Source organism: Colius striatus, chromosome 10, assembly GCF_028858725.1.
Source record: "Colius striatus isolate bColStr4 chromosome 10, bColStr4.1.hap1, whole genome shotgun sequence".
In the NCBI taxonomy this organism is placed as follows: Eukaryota; Metazoa; Chordata; class Aves; order Coliiformes; family Coliidae; genus Colius; species Colius striatus.
The window spans coordinates 30,094,833-30,109,676 of record NC_084768.1 but is presented as its reverse complement, the minus strand read 5'-3'; the positions used below and the strand labels follow the sequence as shown (position 1 = coordinate 30,109,676).

General features: G+C 53.7%; 1 protein-coding gene across 1 annotated transcript in view; it reads right to left on the bottom strand.

Moving 5' to 3' along the window:
* Window positions 1-14,844, bottom strand: part of ZSWIM5 (zinc finger SWIM-type containing 5) — a 99,419-nt gene that overhangs the window by 15,488 nt on the left and 69,087 nt on the right. Inside the window, 3 exon segments of the mRNA XM_062003838.1 lie at window positions 4,732-4,882; window positions 5,490-5,638; window positions 13,918-14,274. Of these exon segments, the coding sequence (XP_061859822.1) occupies window positions 4,732-4,882; window positions 5,490-5,638; window positions 13,918-14,274 (657 nt within the window).

Sequence of the window (14,844 nt, the reverse complement as noted above, 5' to 3'; positions counted from 1 at the left end):
TCCTACCCACGTTCCAAGCGCTTTAAAGCCCACTCCAAATTCTATTTCATCTGCCATTGTTCTTCAGGCCATTTGCATTCAACTATTTAAAAAGGAGATTGGGTGTATTTTCTCCCCCTTTCTTTCCCCCCTTTTTCTGTTTTAATCCCCAGTAGCCCCCAGCCTGCAGAGGAACCAGCAGAGGAACTGGGAGCTTGGCTTGATATCTCTCAGGCAAGAGTCCTACAAGGTGTTAGCTCTCAGGATCTCGCAAGCAGCGTTGCCCATGAGTAGAATGCCCATGCTGACAACCCTCCAGGCCAAGCATGGCACCTCTTGGGCCTGACAGTGCTGTTCGTGTAGCAAAACCAGGCCCAAGGGCATCTGTCATTAAGCTCCTCCATAAGACAGGGCAGATGCTGGTGCTGCTGAGTCTTGCTGACTCTCCTTGGTCACCCACTGCTCTGCAAAGAGCTGCAGCAACCCAAGCAAGTGCAAAACCCTGAACTCTCCTTTAACTAATCATATTTCTGCCCAAATTTCCCTGCAAGGATGCCAGGATACAGCACATTCCCTCCCTTGTGTGTGCCCTGTGGGGTGGGACAGCTGTGTGCTGGCCCCTGGGGGCTGAGCAGCCCCTGCTGCTCCTCTCTGTGTCAGATCCTGCCACACACACACGACAGCTCAGCCTCCTGCAGAAACACTCTGCCCTGCCTCTCCTCCATGAGTCCAGCAGAGACCTGGAGCACCTTCATCCTGGCCAGCCAGCTGCTCTCCCCCACCTCTCCATTGCTCCCAGAGCCACTGTTCCCACCCCAACGGGACAGCAGGCAGCAGTACAGTATCACTCCACGCAGCTCTGCTGCACTGCCAGAGGATTCCTCCACGTACCCAACCCCCTCCCTCGCTGGCTGCTTTTTTTGTGGCAGCTCCCCAGCTGCACAGCCACACTGTTCAGCCAAACAGCCCCAAGTGAGGCTGTGACTACAGCACAGGCAGCCAGAGCAGTTGCTCCCTTTTCCAGGCAGCACCAGGGAAAACCAGGCTGAGCAGTGACATCCTGACTCTGGCCCCACTCTGATGCCTCTCTGCTCCTCTGGGTTATAGCTGAGCTTTGGTGGTGCTCTTGGGGTGCATCTCCCAGGCCCCGAACTCTGCCAGTTCCAGAACCACATTTGGTTCAAATAACTAATAGAGTATGGAGGCTGTGCAGCCCTGGCTCCTTGGAGTGGCTTGGCAGCAGAGACGTCCTGGTGTCACAACGCAGCTGGTGGCAGCAGCATCATATCCTGGAACGGGCACAGGTAAAGCAACCACAGGCACTGGAGATCAGCAGCTGTTCAAAGCAGCCTTTGCCTGGTCCTGTTCCACTCAGCTCCACTGCTCCTCAGAAACCCCCAATGAAACCCTTCTCCTTTCTGATGGAAAAGGGGAAAGAAGACTTTTGAGCTGCAACACGAGTGAGTAATGCAAGTGCAAAAGAGCCATCTTCTTAGGGGCTTCTGGAGCCCAGCCTTGCCAGAGCAGGTCTGTGTCCCAGGTGCCTGCAGGCTCCATGGGCACGGTGTCTTTGGAAAAATCAGGTCTTGGCTCCAGAAGATCAGTCTTCTTTAAGGCTCTGGTTACTGCTCTTCAGCTGAGCAGCGGCCGCTGCTGCCCAGAGGGCACAAAACTCTCCACCTCCCACGCAGCTGTGAGCTAAATCCTGTGTTCTGCCCCTGGTGTTGGGCATTCCCTTCCCACCAGCACTCCTGCTTGATGTCACTGCCCCTCTTGCCAGCTCCAGGGCTGTTTGTGCAGAAAGCAGCCTCGGGCAGCTCTGGCTCAGGCCCAGGGGACAGGCAAGAAGGAGGCTCAATGCTCCTGCTTCACTGCCCCCAGGAATGGGATGCGCCCACTGCATTTCTTTTGCTCTCACAGCTCGGCTAAGACACAACCCTTGGAAGCCTTATGGCTTTGCAACCTATTTTTTAAGAGCCCTCTGAGGCAAAACACTTCAAAACACCATGCCTCTGGGCTGTCCTGCAGAGGGAAGATGTGGTGGGGAGGTGGAAGCAAGGATGGAAGAGGGATTTGCGTCTGTCTCGGCTGCAATAGTTATCTGGGAGATGGAAAAAAGGGGTTTTCTGAGCCCTATGGTCAAGTGACATCAACTGACAGTACAAAGTGACTCCTGTTCCGAGCTGAAACCCCTCATGGGGTCAGACTCCGTGTCTGTTCACATGCTGCAGGAACCTTCATCTGAACTTTCCGATAGCGGGAGGTTAAGTGGGGAACAAAGCAGCAGATCATGATTAAACTAAGCCTCTAAACAAAAACTGCTTTTTGATGAGGGGGCTGGGTGCAGGGACGGGGAGGAGGGGGCCGGAGCCTTCCCAGCCCAGCGGCCCTGCAGAGGACAGACGCTCCCGTCCTGCGCCCAAGTTTCCAAACCATCAAAGACATTTTTTCCCCGTTTCCCACAGGGTCGCTCCCCGGCTTAATCTGCTGAAATTCCCCACTGTAAACAAGTGGCCGAGATAAATAAACCCGTCTCCAGGCAGATTAAGGTCAGGCTGCACTTCAGCTGGGTTTTTCGTCTATTTTTTGTAATTAGGCTTTAAACATAAGTACTAACGCGCCAGGGCAAATGCTCCCACGCCGCAGAGCTCTCCACCCAGCACGCCTTTCCCCTGGCTCCCCAGCAGACGGGGCAATAGATGTTCAGTTGGCAGCACATGCACAAGCAAATGATGCCCTTTTGAATATTTGTTTGTTTGTTGAAAAAGGAACCGACCCCCCTCTGAAATCCTGCGAAATCCTCGACCATTTTCCCCAGCATAAACCCACAATCTTCTTTAAGGCTGATCTTCTTCCAATCCCACGCAAGTCTGTGATGCAGCCTTTGCTAAAATCGATGATTAATTATTAAACACGTGCCCAAAATAATTTCTGTGAGGCCCATTTTTCTCTTCCACGTGGCAAGGGAACATGGTCTGTGCCAGGGCAGCCCAAGGCAGCTGGTAACAGGCTCTTCGCCTCTTCCTCTTTAGGCAGCAGCAGTGACGCTGGGCAGCTTTGGCATCTGCAGCCCACAGGGGTTGGACAACGTGCCTTCACCACCCCACATGCTCTGGCTGTTGTTACCCACCCAGTGATGGTTTGGGACATCTCTCTGTGTTGCTGATGTTTGTTACTGGTGAACACCACCAACTCACTGCAGCCCTCTGTGCCTCCATCCTTCACTCAGAGGGATGCTTTGTTCCCACAGAAAACGCTGCCCAAGGGCCAAATCCAAAAGGCTTCTGTGAAATGGGAGGAATAAACCCTGCCCTTGCTGTCCTGGAGCTGCAGGAACTCCTCTTCAGCACAGAGATGCCCAGGCCCTCCCCTGTGACGTGCCTACGCTGGGTGAGCTGCTCGCTCTGCTGTGTGTTGGCTGGCACTGTGCTTCACCTGCTGCCACACTGGCCTGGCCTTGGTAGAGCCCCGACGTTTCCCAGCCACCTTGCCATCTGCTGATGGGGACGTGCTTCTTCCCACTCAAAATGACACGCACCAACCTGGGCCTTGCATGCTTAAGCCAGGACTGAAACCCAACCACTCCCCCTTCACGTGTGCAGGAAGGGAGAGAGCCGAAATTGCTCCCTGCATCCAGGTCTGTCCAAACACTCATCCATCCACGTTTCACGTGTTCTTCCATGTGGAAATTCTGGCTCGGTGGATTTGGCCACCTCTCCTGGACCCTGGCATATCCAACCATCTTAGCTGCAGCATCCCAAAATCCTGGAAATATCTTTCTGGCAAGCTAGAACAGATGAGTTCTCCAGAGCTGGCACAGTTACTTCTATCCACGGAATGTCACACAGAAATAAGATATCCCACTCCTGCCCAGCCCCTGTCTGCACAGTTTGGCCAGGCCCTCTGGTCTCCTGGCTATGCTTGGGCATTTGGTAGGAGAGTCTGATGCCAGCTGCAGTTTCAGGTGCTCCAGACCCTGGACCACTCTCATTCTTCTTCCAACTCTACAACATCCTTTTGGTCCTAGCCCATGAACCCTTAGACAACATCTCCTACCAGCAGGCTACAGAGGCGCTCAAGCTCACTTGTAAAACTACAGTACAAGTTGAACTATTCACCCATGGTCCCAGATGTCCAGGAGAGCCCAGAACTGCTGGGTTAACTCAACTACACACCCATCCTCCCTGGGCCCACGTCATCTAAATGTTTTATTCTAATGATATTACGGTGTCAGCCAGCTGAGCCGGTGTCTAAGGTGCTTAACTAGAATTACCCAGAACTGCATCTCCCTTAAAGCCAGGTCTGCACTGGCCACCCTACCCCCTTCATCCTGGAAACGTGCACCAGAGCAGACAGAACTCTGTTAGACAGGATGAGACTTGAGAACCTGCCTTTTCCCCCTCTGCACCTCAGTTCCTTCAGGAACAGGACTTCCATGCCCAGGTGACATCCAGCTTCTGGGGCTCACCAGCCCCTGCTCTCCTTCACAAAGGCTTTGGGGCAGCACATCAAACATCAGGCTTCTGCACACTCACCAGCCTTCACCCTTTCCCAGGAGAGGGGTTGATGTAGCTCTGGGGTCTGATCCAGCTCTCCTACCAGGATTTCCCCAGCAAGAGACAGAGCAAGCTCCTGGCATCTATCAGGGCCTCCATCCCCAAAAAAGAGCCCTAAAGGCCTCTGTGACGATGTTTGCTGGCCTGGCAGCCCAGGTAACGCTGCTGTGGCTCTCTGCCAGAGGGTGACCCTTACCCAGCTCATCCCAGAGCTGCCGGCACTTCTCTGTGATGCCGGTGCCCTGCTGCCTCCAAAGGGAGAGCCGAGGGTCGGCCATGAACTGCTCCGTGATCAGCGTCAGCATCCTGGCCCCGTTGGAGTCCCTCATGCGCAGCATCTCCCGCACCTGGGGACGACAGAGGAAGTCTTTGCTGACACAAACCACGGTCCCTCTCAGGGTGTTTAAGACACGGTCGCCTGGCTGGCAACCCACAGCTCCCTCAGTCTAGGGGTTCAGACTGTAAACATGCACATATATGTGAGTATAGTCATGCACTGTAGCACTCATGCAATGGCTGTGATGTGGCTGGTTGGAGCCCAGCTGAGCAGTGGCAACAGCCTATCTGTTAAGAGGACTGAGAGATCATGAAAACAACACTCTCTGCAAAGAGAAGAGCCCATAGGTTGGTGCCACCTCTCCATGGTCTTGGTAGGCTCTGCAGGATTGGCCTTCCCTGCACCGTGCGGAGCGGGCGACAGGGGAAAGTCCTCTGTCACGCAGGGATCACAGTGAGCCCATCATGTGGGAGGAAAGGAACCTGCCAGGAGAGTGGGTGAGACAACCCAGGCCTGACCCAGAGCCTGGATTACAGCTGTCTGCTCTGCGGCCGGGCGAGAAGGCACTGGAGCAGAGATTCCCAGCTGTGACGGGCACCCTGCCAGGGCAGCCAGCGAGCTGCTGCCTACGTGACACGCCGGGCGCAGAGGGGAGACAGCAGCAGGCTCCTCCTCACCTTGGCAAACATGGAGTTGAGCTGCTTCCCCGAGCCGTAGTACCCTCCCTGAGATAGGAACAGCTTCACCTGCTCTCGGACCTGCTCCTCATCCAAGTGCCAGCAGTTCTCATCGTCAATGCTGGCCCCAGCAGTGGGGTCGGGAGCGCCTGGGGAAGGAGGAGAAAAGAGAGAACTGTGTTTACAGCCACAGGGTCAGCAGTCTCATCAGCAAGAAGCAGACCCATCTCTGTTTTATGTGGACCCACCTCTATTTTGTCAGATCAGGTAAGGGAAAATCAACCAGGTTCCCAGGCAGAGAGCCCCAGCTGGCAGCATCATCCTCTCCTTCCACAGCGACAGCAGCAGGCATCAGCAGGGACCCTGACCACAGGACTAATCCCTAGTCCCCCTCCCTCTGTGCCCCATGTGAAGCGAGGCTGAGGAAGACCAGGGACTTGCCTTTCTTCAAAGCCCTGTGCAGAGCCTGGAGAGCTCCTGGGCTCCAGGGATTGCCCAGGGATCACACAGGGTACTCCTGTTCCTGCTTCACATCACTGGTTTGTTTAAGCATCAGTAAAGCTCCCCATGCCTGCAAGCGCTTCCTCACATTAGGAATGGTCTAACAAAAGCCCCACTGCACAGAGGCTCCAGTGCCCCGGGCTAAACACCTGGTCCTGCTCCTCATCTGCTTTAGGGGACAAGTTGGTGTGCACCAATGTACCTGCCTGGGAGAGACCTTCCACTGCAAAGAGCAAAGGAACAATAATCCTTCAAAGAGCAAATAGTGACCAGGGCAGGGCCTTTGGCATGCACACACATGTATTCACAGGCTGTATTTCATCTTTCAGTGAGCTAAAAAAAAAACCCTAAACCAAAAAAGAAGCCCAATCCAAGTGCTTTAAACACCAGCTTGGATCCACTTCCCCTTGCCTTGCCCCTTTCAATTCCTATTTTCCCTGTCCTGGTGCTGCCCTGCCTCCCAGCAATGCCCTCACGGGGCAGGCAGCAGCATGGCTCCAGCAAGCAGCCAGGAGTGCAAAAGGAAACTCAGCTTTCCACTTGCCCACTTTTGAGTCCTGCTCTGCAGAAACTCCTCAGAAACTTCCCTCCTGGGAAACCAGTGCCAAGGAGGGGCCAGCACGGCTGGAGGGTGCTGCGCTCCGCTTTGGTCTGCTTCTCCTATCTCAAGAGAGGATGAGGGCCAGCGCAGGGAGAGTGAGCTGCTGCAGACAGCCAAGGGATGCTGTAAGCTGACAAGTTCTCAATTAAATCTTAATGCTATCTTCCCCACTTGAGTGGGATGGGGTTGAGGAGCAGACGCCGCGTTCACACGGAGACAGCTCAGGATGCTGTGTGTGCCCCAGCCCCACGCATTGCTGAACCAGGAGCTCAAACACAACACCTGAAAATCAAAGCCCAGGATGCCTGCTCAGCAGGGTGACTGGCTTTTCCTGACTTGTTAGCGAGAGGATGCCAATTTGAGGGGTTTTGTTCCTCTGGCAAAAGGCTGAGAATGCTCCTGACCCGGGTAAGATATTTGCATTCAATGTTCTTTACAAAAATTCCTTTCATTTCTGCTAACAGAGGCTGCCCAAGAGCAGCTCCAGCAAGCTCTAGGTGCAGCCTGTGCCACACTGAAGGGACAGGATGCTGCTGCTCCCTCTGCAGAATAATTTATAGCTGACACAACCATGTAACTGGGACAGGAGACGAAGCAGCAGAAAGGAAACCACAGCCCCTGGATGAGCACAAGGGCTTTCACCTACAACGCCACATGTGTTCTGGTCCTGCTCCCCCACCTCTGGTGTCCAAGCCCTGCTGCAAGCCAAGAGAGACCACCACACCAGGGACAGTCCATCATGGACGGCTTAGCTTTTCTGTGCCTTTTCCTTTTACTCCACACCCTCCTCCCATTCTTATCTTGCAGATAAAGAGCAGACAAGCCAGTGATTATCCCCTATCAGGATCCGATGACTAATCTGTCTACCACCAGTGCTTATCCAGCCCCATCACTGAAGTATCCCAGACTCTCAATATCCTCCTCCCCATCACCCTGCCCTTCGCTCCCAGCTGCAGCTCCTCAGACCAGCCTGGTCACTTGGCTGCATCCATAGGGTCATCCAGCTGCATCTATAGGGATCAGGAAGCCGTGGATGCCTGGGCTGACCCATCCCACCTAAGCTCAACTCATCCCTGCTCCTTCACCCGGGATGCTGGGACAGATACAGGTGGAGGAGTTAGCAAGATGCAAAAAGTAGCTGCATTTTTGTGGGGTTCCCAGGGCTACCCTCAGCACTGCTGCTCACACAGAGCGTCAGCACGGAAAGCCTGAGCAGCGAGGGAAGCGGCAGCTAAATAAAACCTCCTCCTCCCACGCAACACATTGAGCACTTCGCACGTTGGGGTTCCGGCCCGCAGCCAAATTAGTAACGTGCCTCCCCCGCCTCCAAATACAACCTCAATTTGCTTGTAAATGTATTTTGCTCTTCTATAAAAGATTCAGGGAGAGGGTTGTAACGGCAGATTCCCACACGTGCAGCGCTAGCCGGCAGATAATGGGCTGCCCAATTACACTGGGGAGCTGGATAAACATTTAAGAGCAAACAACGGGATTTATGTGTGTGTGTGTGGAGGGGGTGTTAAATATTAATGGCAGGATTTGTCCACTTCCCCTTGCCCAACTCTCACATCGTGGAGGCTTCGGCAGCGGCACGCAGCCCTGACGCAGCCCAGGAGCGATTCCACGCCTGGGCTCCAAAGGAGCAGGGAACGGCATGTAAAACACCCAGGCGCCTGCTTAACACATTTCTCATATAGCAGCACTCCTGCTCCAAACCAGAGCCCTGTTTGTGACGTGCTGGAGCTCCGGCCTGCAGGATTCAGATTTAAGGCAACATCTTGAGTGGAAAGTGTGTTTTCGCCAGCCCGTTTACACCGGCTGTGGAAACAGAGATAAAAATGCAATCCATCACACTCACTCCCAAGCAGGAGGACTCCCCCTCCCCAACCCTCGCTGCAGGCTCAGGGTTTAACTGTTTGACAACCAAGAGAGACTTCTGGAGGCGGATACAAAGGCTGAGAAATAAGGACTGGAAAAATCTACAGATTAGGAAACAGAGTGAAGCCAGTCACGAAAAATTCAGAGCCCTGTTGCCCAAGAGGAAGGAAACAAAAGGCGCTTCTGGACTGGCAAGCAGACAGTTTGCAGGGTGGAGGAGGTGGTGGGACCTCATGGGTCACGTCAAGACATGGGAACATCCCAGACCCAAGCTCCTGAACTCAAGAAGGGGAGATATATCAGTGAGGCTGTGTGGGAAGCACTCCCAGAGCACCTCAGGGTAGGAGGAGGGGCAGCACAAAGGAAAAGGGTTAGTTATTATTTTTAACCAGGGACTGGAGCTGATAAACTGATGGTAAAAGGAACTCGGGGTGCGGGTGGCCACCTTGGCATCTCCCTCGTGGTCACCTCAGCCAACTGTGCCCAGCACCCACCAGTGTCTCGGGGTCTGGCCACGGCTTCTCAGCAGTGCTGGGAAGGGCTCCTGGCTGTCGTGGCAGCGGTTCACAAGGGCCATCCCATGACTGCACGTGGTGGCCTTGCGCTGAATGCCTCCAGCATCCAGAGAGAAAACAAACAGACGTGAAGGAACAGCTCGGGGCAGGGGGTGGGGAGGACAGGGACAAATAAACAAACAGCAGAAAACCTCAGAGAGAAAATAACCAGGCACCAGAAACGAAATGAACTCGAACAAGGAATTAAAAATAGCAGCAAAGTGAGGAATAGAGCCCTGCCAGTTTGTTTTCAAGAGGAGGCAGGATGGATGGAGCCTCCAGGGCAGCCTGAAGATTCACACCCTCTTTGACAGCGATGAGGCAAGCAAAGCCTGACTGGCTCCCAGCACAGGGAGCACACTCGATGGTGTTACCACCCACCATTGGGTCCAGCCATCTTTGGAAGCTGCTTGTCAAGCATCACATGTGCTCTGAGGTTTTTCGGCAACCTCATCAACTCTACCAGAGAAGGGAGAGGAGCCACTGGCAGAGACTTTCTCTCCAGCACTCAGGTGTGTTATTTTCTCTTAAACTCACATCAGCTCAGCAAGCAGGAACAGGAATGCCCTGGAGACCTGACCTTCTCCTTCTCCCCAGTGGGAAGGCAGAATTTCAGATAGATTTACTGGTGCTGCCCCTCCAGATGCTGTCACAGGATGACCTCAAAGTGAAAAACCAACTGAGGACTCCTCAAACATCAGCCCAGGCTCAGTGTGACAGGAGAAGCAGGCAGGGACTTCCTGCACGGGCAGCCTGGCACATGACCCAGAGGGCTCTCCAGGCCTGCCAAAACCTCCTGCTTCTTATCCAAGGAAGGGAGAGACTTCACTAGTGATGCATAAAGGATAACTCTAAGCTCAAAACCTTGTAGGTCTTTAAGCTTTTAATGAAAGATTTTAATGGCCATGCAGTGGTTTCCATCAGCCTCTTCTCCTTCCTTAGCTGCAGACTGCATTTGCCCTCAGGAAGAACCCAACATTTGCCTCCAAAAGCCAGACATCCAAATCAGACTCAGAGGATGTATCTGAGACAGCAGCTTTCCTTCTGTACCCCTACACTGATCCCGTCTTCCTCTTGAAAGAAATTCAAATCATCTCCCAGAAGCATGAACCAAAACACAAGAGGAGGTGAATGTCAGCTCCCACGGCTGCTGGATGGCTTGGTCCCCGTGCCCTCTCTGCTGCTGGGTGTCAGATCCAAGCTGTAAGAGCAGGAAATCCAGGGCTGCTGTCAGGACTCACTGGTCCTTCTGAGTTCCCCCTCCTCCACGTTGCTTTTGCCCCCCAAATCTCCCTCTCTGCCTACAGTTCTCACTCCAGCTCTTTTTCACAGCCTTGCACTGTTCAGTACCTCCTGGCCCTGTCTGTAATACTTTACTGCAACAAAACAATCGCCCTCTGTTCCTCATTCACACCTCAAAAGGACATGTTCTTCCCACGTTCCGTGGTGGTAGGCCATGGATCCATGCCCACAGATCCCAGTGGAAGAGCTGCATCTATGCCCAGCACATCCCATCATGGCTGGTGGCCCCGAGCCACAATCTCTGCTTGCATTTCCCGAGCCAGGCTGGCCTCACAGCAAGCCAACACAAGCCCTGGGCTGATGCTCTCGGAAGAGTGGAGGGAGCAGGGTGCCAAGGTGGCCACCATCAGACGACCCTTGCTCTACCAGAGTCCTGGCTGTTGGATCCAAGCTCTCTAGCTGCAGGTCCGGGCAGCTCTCAGAAAGGCCAAGCAGCCATGAGTCACATTTGCAGGGCAATGACAGCCTTGCAGCGCTGCTTCGTGCCTGATAGTCACACCACTGACTTTGTCCTCAGGCAGGAACACGCTCAGGGAGGGGGCAGAGCAGCACTGAAACCCAGCCCAGTCTCCTCACTCCAGCTGCCACTTCAGAGGCGGAGCGTGGGGGTGTCAGACACTGCCCGCTGCAGCCAGCCACCACAGCAGCGACGTGCCCTGCTCCAGCAGGCAGAGGTCAGGCAGGGAGCAGAGTGGCAGGCACACCTCGGCTCTCTGCTCAGATGGAATCCCTGGAGAACATGCACATGCCCTGGCTGCGCTCCGAGGCTGCACTGTTACTGGAGAGTTTGCATGTCCTTCGAGGAAGGCAGCGGGGAGGATCGGCATGCAGCACACAGCCCGCGGCAGCGGACACAAAGCTCTGACGCCCCGAGACAAGCACGCCAGACAATGGCCTGTCATTTTCTTTGCTGCTCAAGCTCTGCAGGGAGAGAAGGAGCAGCCCTGAAAGCCTTATTTTACAAAACCAGATGATCCCCTCGCACCAGGGGCATTCCCCAGCCAGCCCAGAGAGCTCCCGAGGTGCAGAATCGGCTCCTCCATCCCACATTAACAGGGAAGGAGCAGCCCCTTTCGGGACCAGAGGCACGTGGGGAAGACCTGATGCTGATCTGAAGCTCAACAGACCTCTGCTCAAAAGAAATGAGGGGGGGAAAAAAGGGATTTCTGAAGAGGCTGCTCTTGCTCCAAGGTGTAACAATAACCTCAGGTGTCCAATACACACACTGGGTTACTGTTTGGGCTGCACAACTTGCTAAAAGCTGTCTTGGTGTCAACCCCAAGGTGAATGGAAGGTGTGACCCCAAGGGTGGGAACTAGATACAGACAAGAAATATGCACATACAATCCCATAAAGCCCTATGTAAAGCACATCTTGAAGAATTCCAGCTCCCAGTTGCAGCTGGGGAGGGCAAGGCGGGGGAAAGATTTGGATCCCCTTCAACTGGAGCCACCTTCTCCTGGGGTAAGTCAACAACACATCTCTGTCGGCTCAAAATTGCACCCTGGAGTGTATGAATACACAAGAGTCTGAAGGGACAGACAATTTCTTGCTTTGTTTTTTAAAAACACTTGTAAAAACAAGAGGCAGATATTGAACCAGAGCCAACATCTGTATCTTTGTAAGACTCTCAATCACCAGCTTTTTGCTGACTCCAGACCAATAAATATTCAAAGCCTTAAAAGCTTTCCTTCAATCTGCTTAGGAGAAAGGACCCTCAAACAATAGCCAAGAAAAAACTTTGCCCAACCTCAGCTTCAGTGAATCTGCTCAGGGAAGGAATGGACTTCACCAGATTCTTGCAGTACCACAGCTGCTCATTCTTTTTTAATGCCAAAAAATGAAGAAAGGCCCAAAAAACCAGTAATGTGGAGCACAACCACACACACAGAGCAGATGTGGCCAAGTGGAGCCTCTCTCAAGGTAGGAGCAGGAATGAGCAGGAGGGGATAGAGGGAGGGGAAAATAAGATCAGAGCTGCCATCACCCCTACGCTTGAGGTGGACTCCTGGCCCCACCTCTACATGTGGATTCAACCAGTTCAGATCCTGTTTTAGGCTGCATATGGGGCTTTTCATCTTCAGAGCACTTAACAGGCATGTGTTAATCCCCACAACGCCCTTGTGCAGCAGATAAGTGTTCATTATCTCTGCTCTACAGCTGGTGGGACAGGCATATTGAGGAGGGGCTCACTGTTGCAGATCCTGGGCAACCTCAGTTCCTGGGCTCCTTGGAAAGACAAGGTGAGAGCAGCCAGCTTGGATTGATGAAGGGAGCTGCAGGGTAACTGCCCAGGGAGCTTGGACCATCTCCTGGGCCAGTGGGCAAGTAGAACAGGGCTGGGATGGGCACCAAACCCTAGCTGGAGCTTTTCAGGGGAGAAATTGAAAAGTATCTTCCAAACACAAAGCCACAGGACACATCTCTGCTGCCTTTGTGCAGCAGGTCAGGACTGCAGTGCTCATTTATTATGGGCAAATTAATGCCCATGGAGGTTAAAGCTTCATCTCCCACGGGCTCAGCCCACTTCTGACTTAGCAACGTGCAGGGCTCGGCTGACACCACGTCCCTGCACGCTGGAGGAACCACATCCCCACTGCACCTTGCATTCCTCAGGGTACCAGCACCACGTCTTTCGTGCTGAGGACCAAACATGCTCCCTTCCTCCACCCTTGGCTTCTCAATCCTACACTGAGCTGTGCTTCATGCACCGCCAGCCTGTCTGCTCTGCCTTTTCCCGCCTGCCTCATCCACTGTTTGACAGATAAACACATAAAGAATCCCTGAATGGTGGGAGTTGGAAGGGACCTCTAGGGATCATCCAGTCCAACTCCCTTCTACAGCAGGTTCCCCTCCATCAGGTCACACAGGAAGGTGTGCAGGTGGGTTTGGAAACCTCCAGAGAAGGAGCCTCCACACCCTCCCTGTGCAGCCTGGGCCAGGGCTCCCTCACCTCAACAGCAAAGACGTTTCTCCTTGTGTTTAAGTGGAACTCTATGTGTTCCAGCTCATGTCCATAACTCCAGTCCTGTCACTGGACACTACAGAAAAAAGTATCACTCCATCCTCCTGACATCCACCCTTTAGGTACTCAAAAGTGTCAATGAGGTCCCCCTCAGTCTTATTCTCTTCTCTAGACTAAACAGCCCCAGTTCCTGCAGCCTTTCCTTGTATGAAAGATGTTCCAGTCCCCTGATCATCTTGGTGACCCTGTGCTGGACTCTCTCCAGCAGTTCCCTGTCCCTCTGGAGCTGAGGAGCCCAGAACTGGACACAGGACTCCAGATGAGGCCTCACCAGGGCAGAGTAGAGGGGGAGCAGAACCTCCCTTGACCTGCTGGCCACACTCTTTCTGATGCATCCCAGGATGCCATTGGCCTTCTTGGCCACGAGGGCACATTGCTGGGGGATGTATGGCCAGCACCGATGTGGTCTCAACACCCATCCATTAAATGTCAGTCTGATATTGCCACCTGTCTGTGCAACAACAGACAAACACCAAGGAACGGTCACCACTGCTGGTGTGAAACCACCACCTCAGCCCCAAGGGCAGCATGGACCGGTGCCGAGGCACCCAGGGAGGGAGGAATTACCGTGCACTTGGTTGATCTCCGAGTTGGACGACAGGATCTCATCAGCCAACTTCTGGGCGGTGGGCAGCACCTCGGTGTGGTGGGCCGTGATCAAATACTGAACAAACTTCTGGAGCTGGTCCCTGTTCATCTGGAAAAGGGTCTCTGAGATGGGAAGACGGAGTTTGACCTGGTCCGGCTTGCGGATCCTGTACAGCGAAAGCGCCACGACATGGGCACAGTAAAAGATGTCCTTGTTCCCACAGCCACACGTCACCGAGGTGATTTTGCAGCGGTCGAAGCTGATGGCCACCTTGTAGGTCATCTCTGGTTCTGTCGCTGTTGCTGGCTCTGTTACTGTCCCACTGAGGTGGAACCCTGGAGAGGGAAAAGAGAAGGAAAGGCCATGTTAGCTTCCCTCGTAACCACGACTACCCATGCAAACTCCAGCAGGAGGACAAGGCCAGCCAAGGCCACACGAGCCAAGACAAGGCCACACAAAGCACGTCATCCTGGTGGCTTACACCCAGCAACACCCAGCATGCATCAACACACACGTGCAGCCAGACTCAGCGGTGAGTTTATTTAACAGCCAAACCCTTGGGGGAAGAGCAAAGCTGCTTGGTTCCCATTTGTTTAAGAGCCTCTCAGACAGTTTCTCTCCTGGGAGTCATCTTCATCCACGCTTCCCTCTCGCTGAATTTGCAACTCAAGTGAGCAAGGGTTGGCAGAAAAAGGCCAGGTTTTCTTTTCTTTGATGAGGCAAAAAAAAAAAAAAGGCCACAAAATTAAATGCAACACAACTCCAGCTTCAGTCTCAACTAGATAGAGCACTCAGGGCACGGCCACAGCTCTGAGCTCTTCCACACGGCGGGAACGAGGAGCAAAGACGGGAGCAATGCATAACCCAAAGAGTGGGCTAGGGGGGGAAACTGTTTGTTCTCTGAG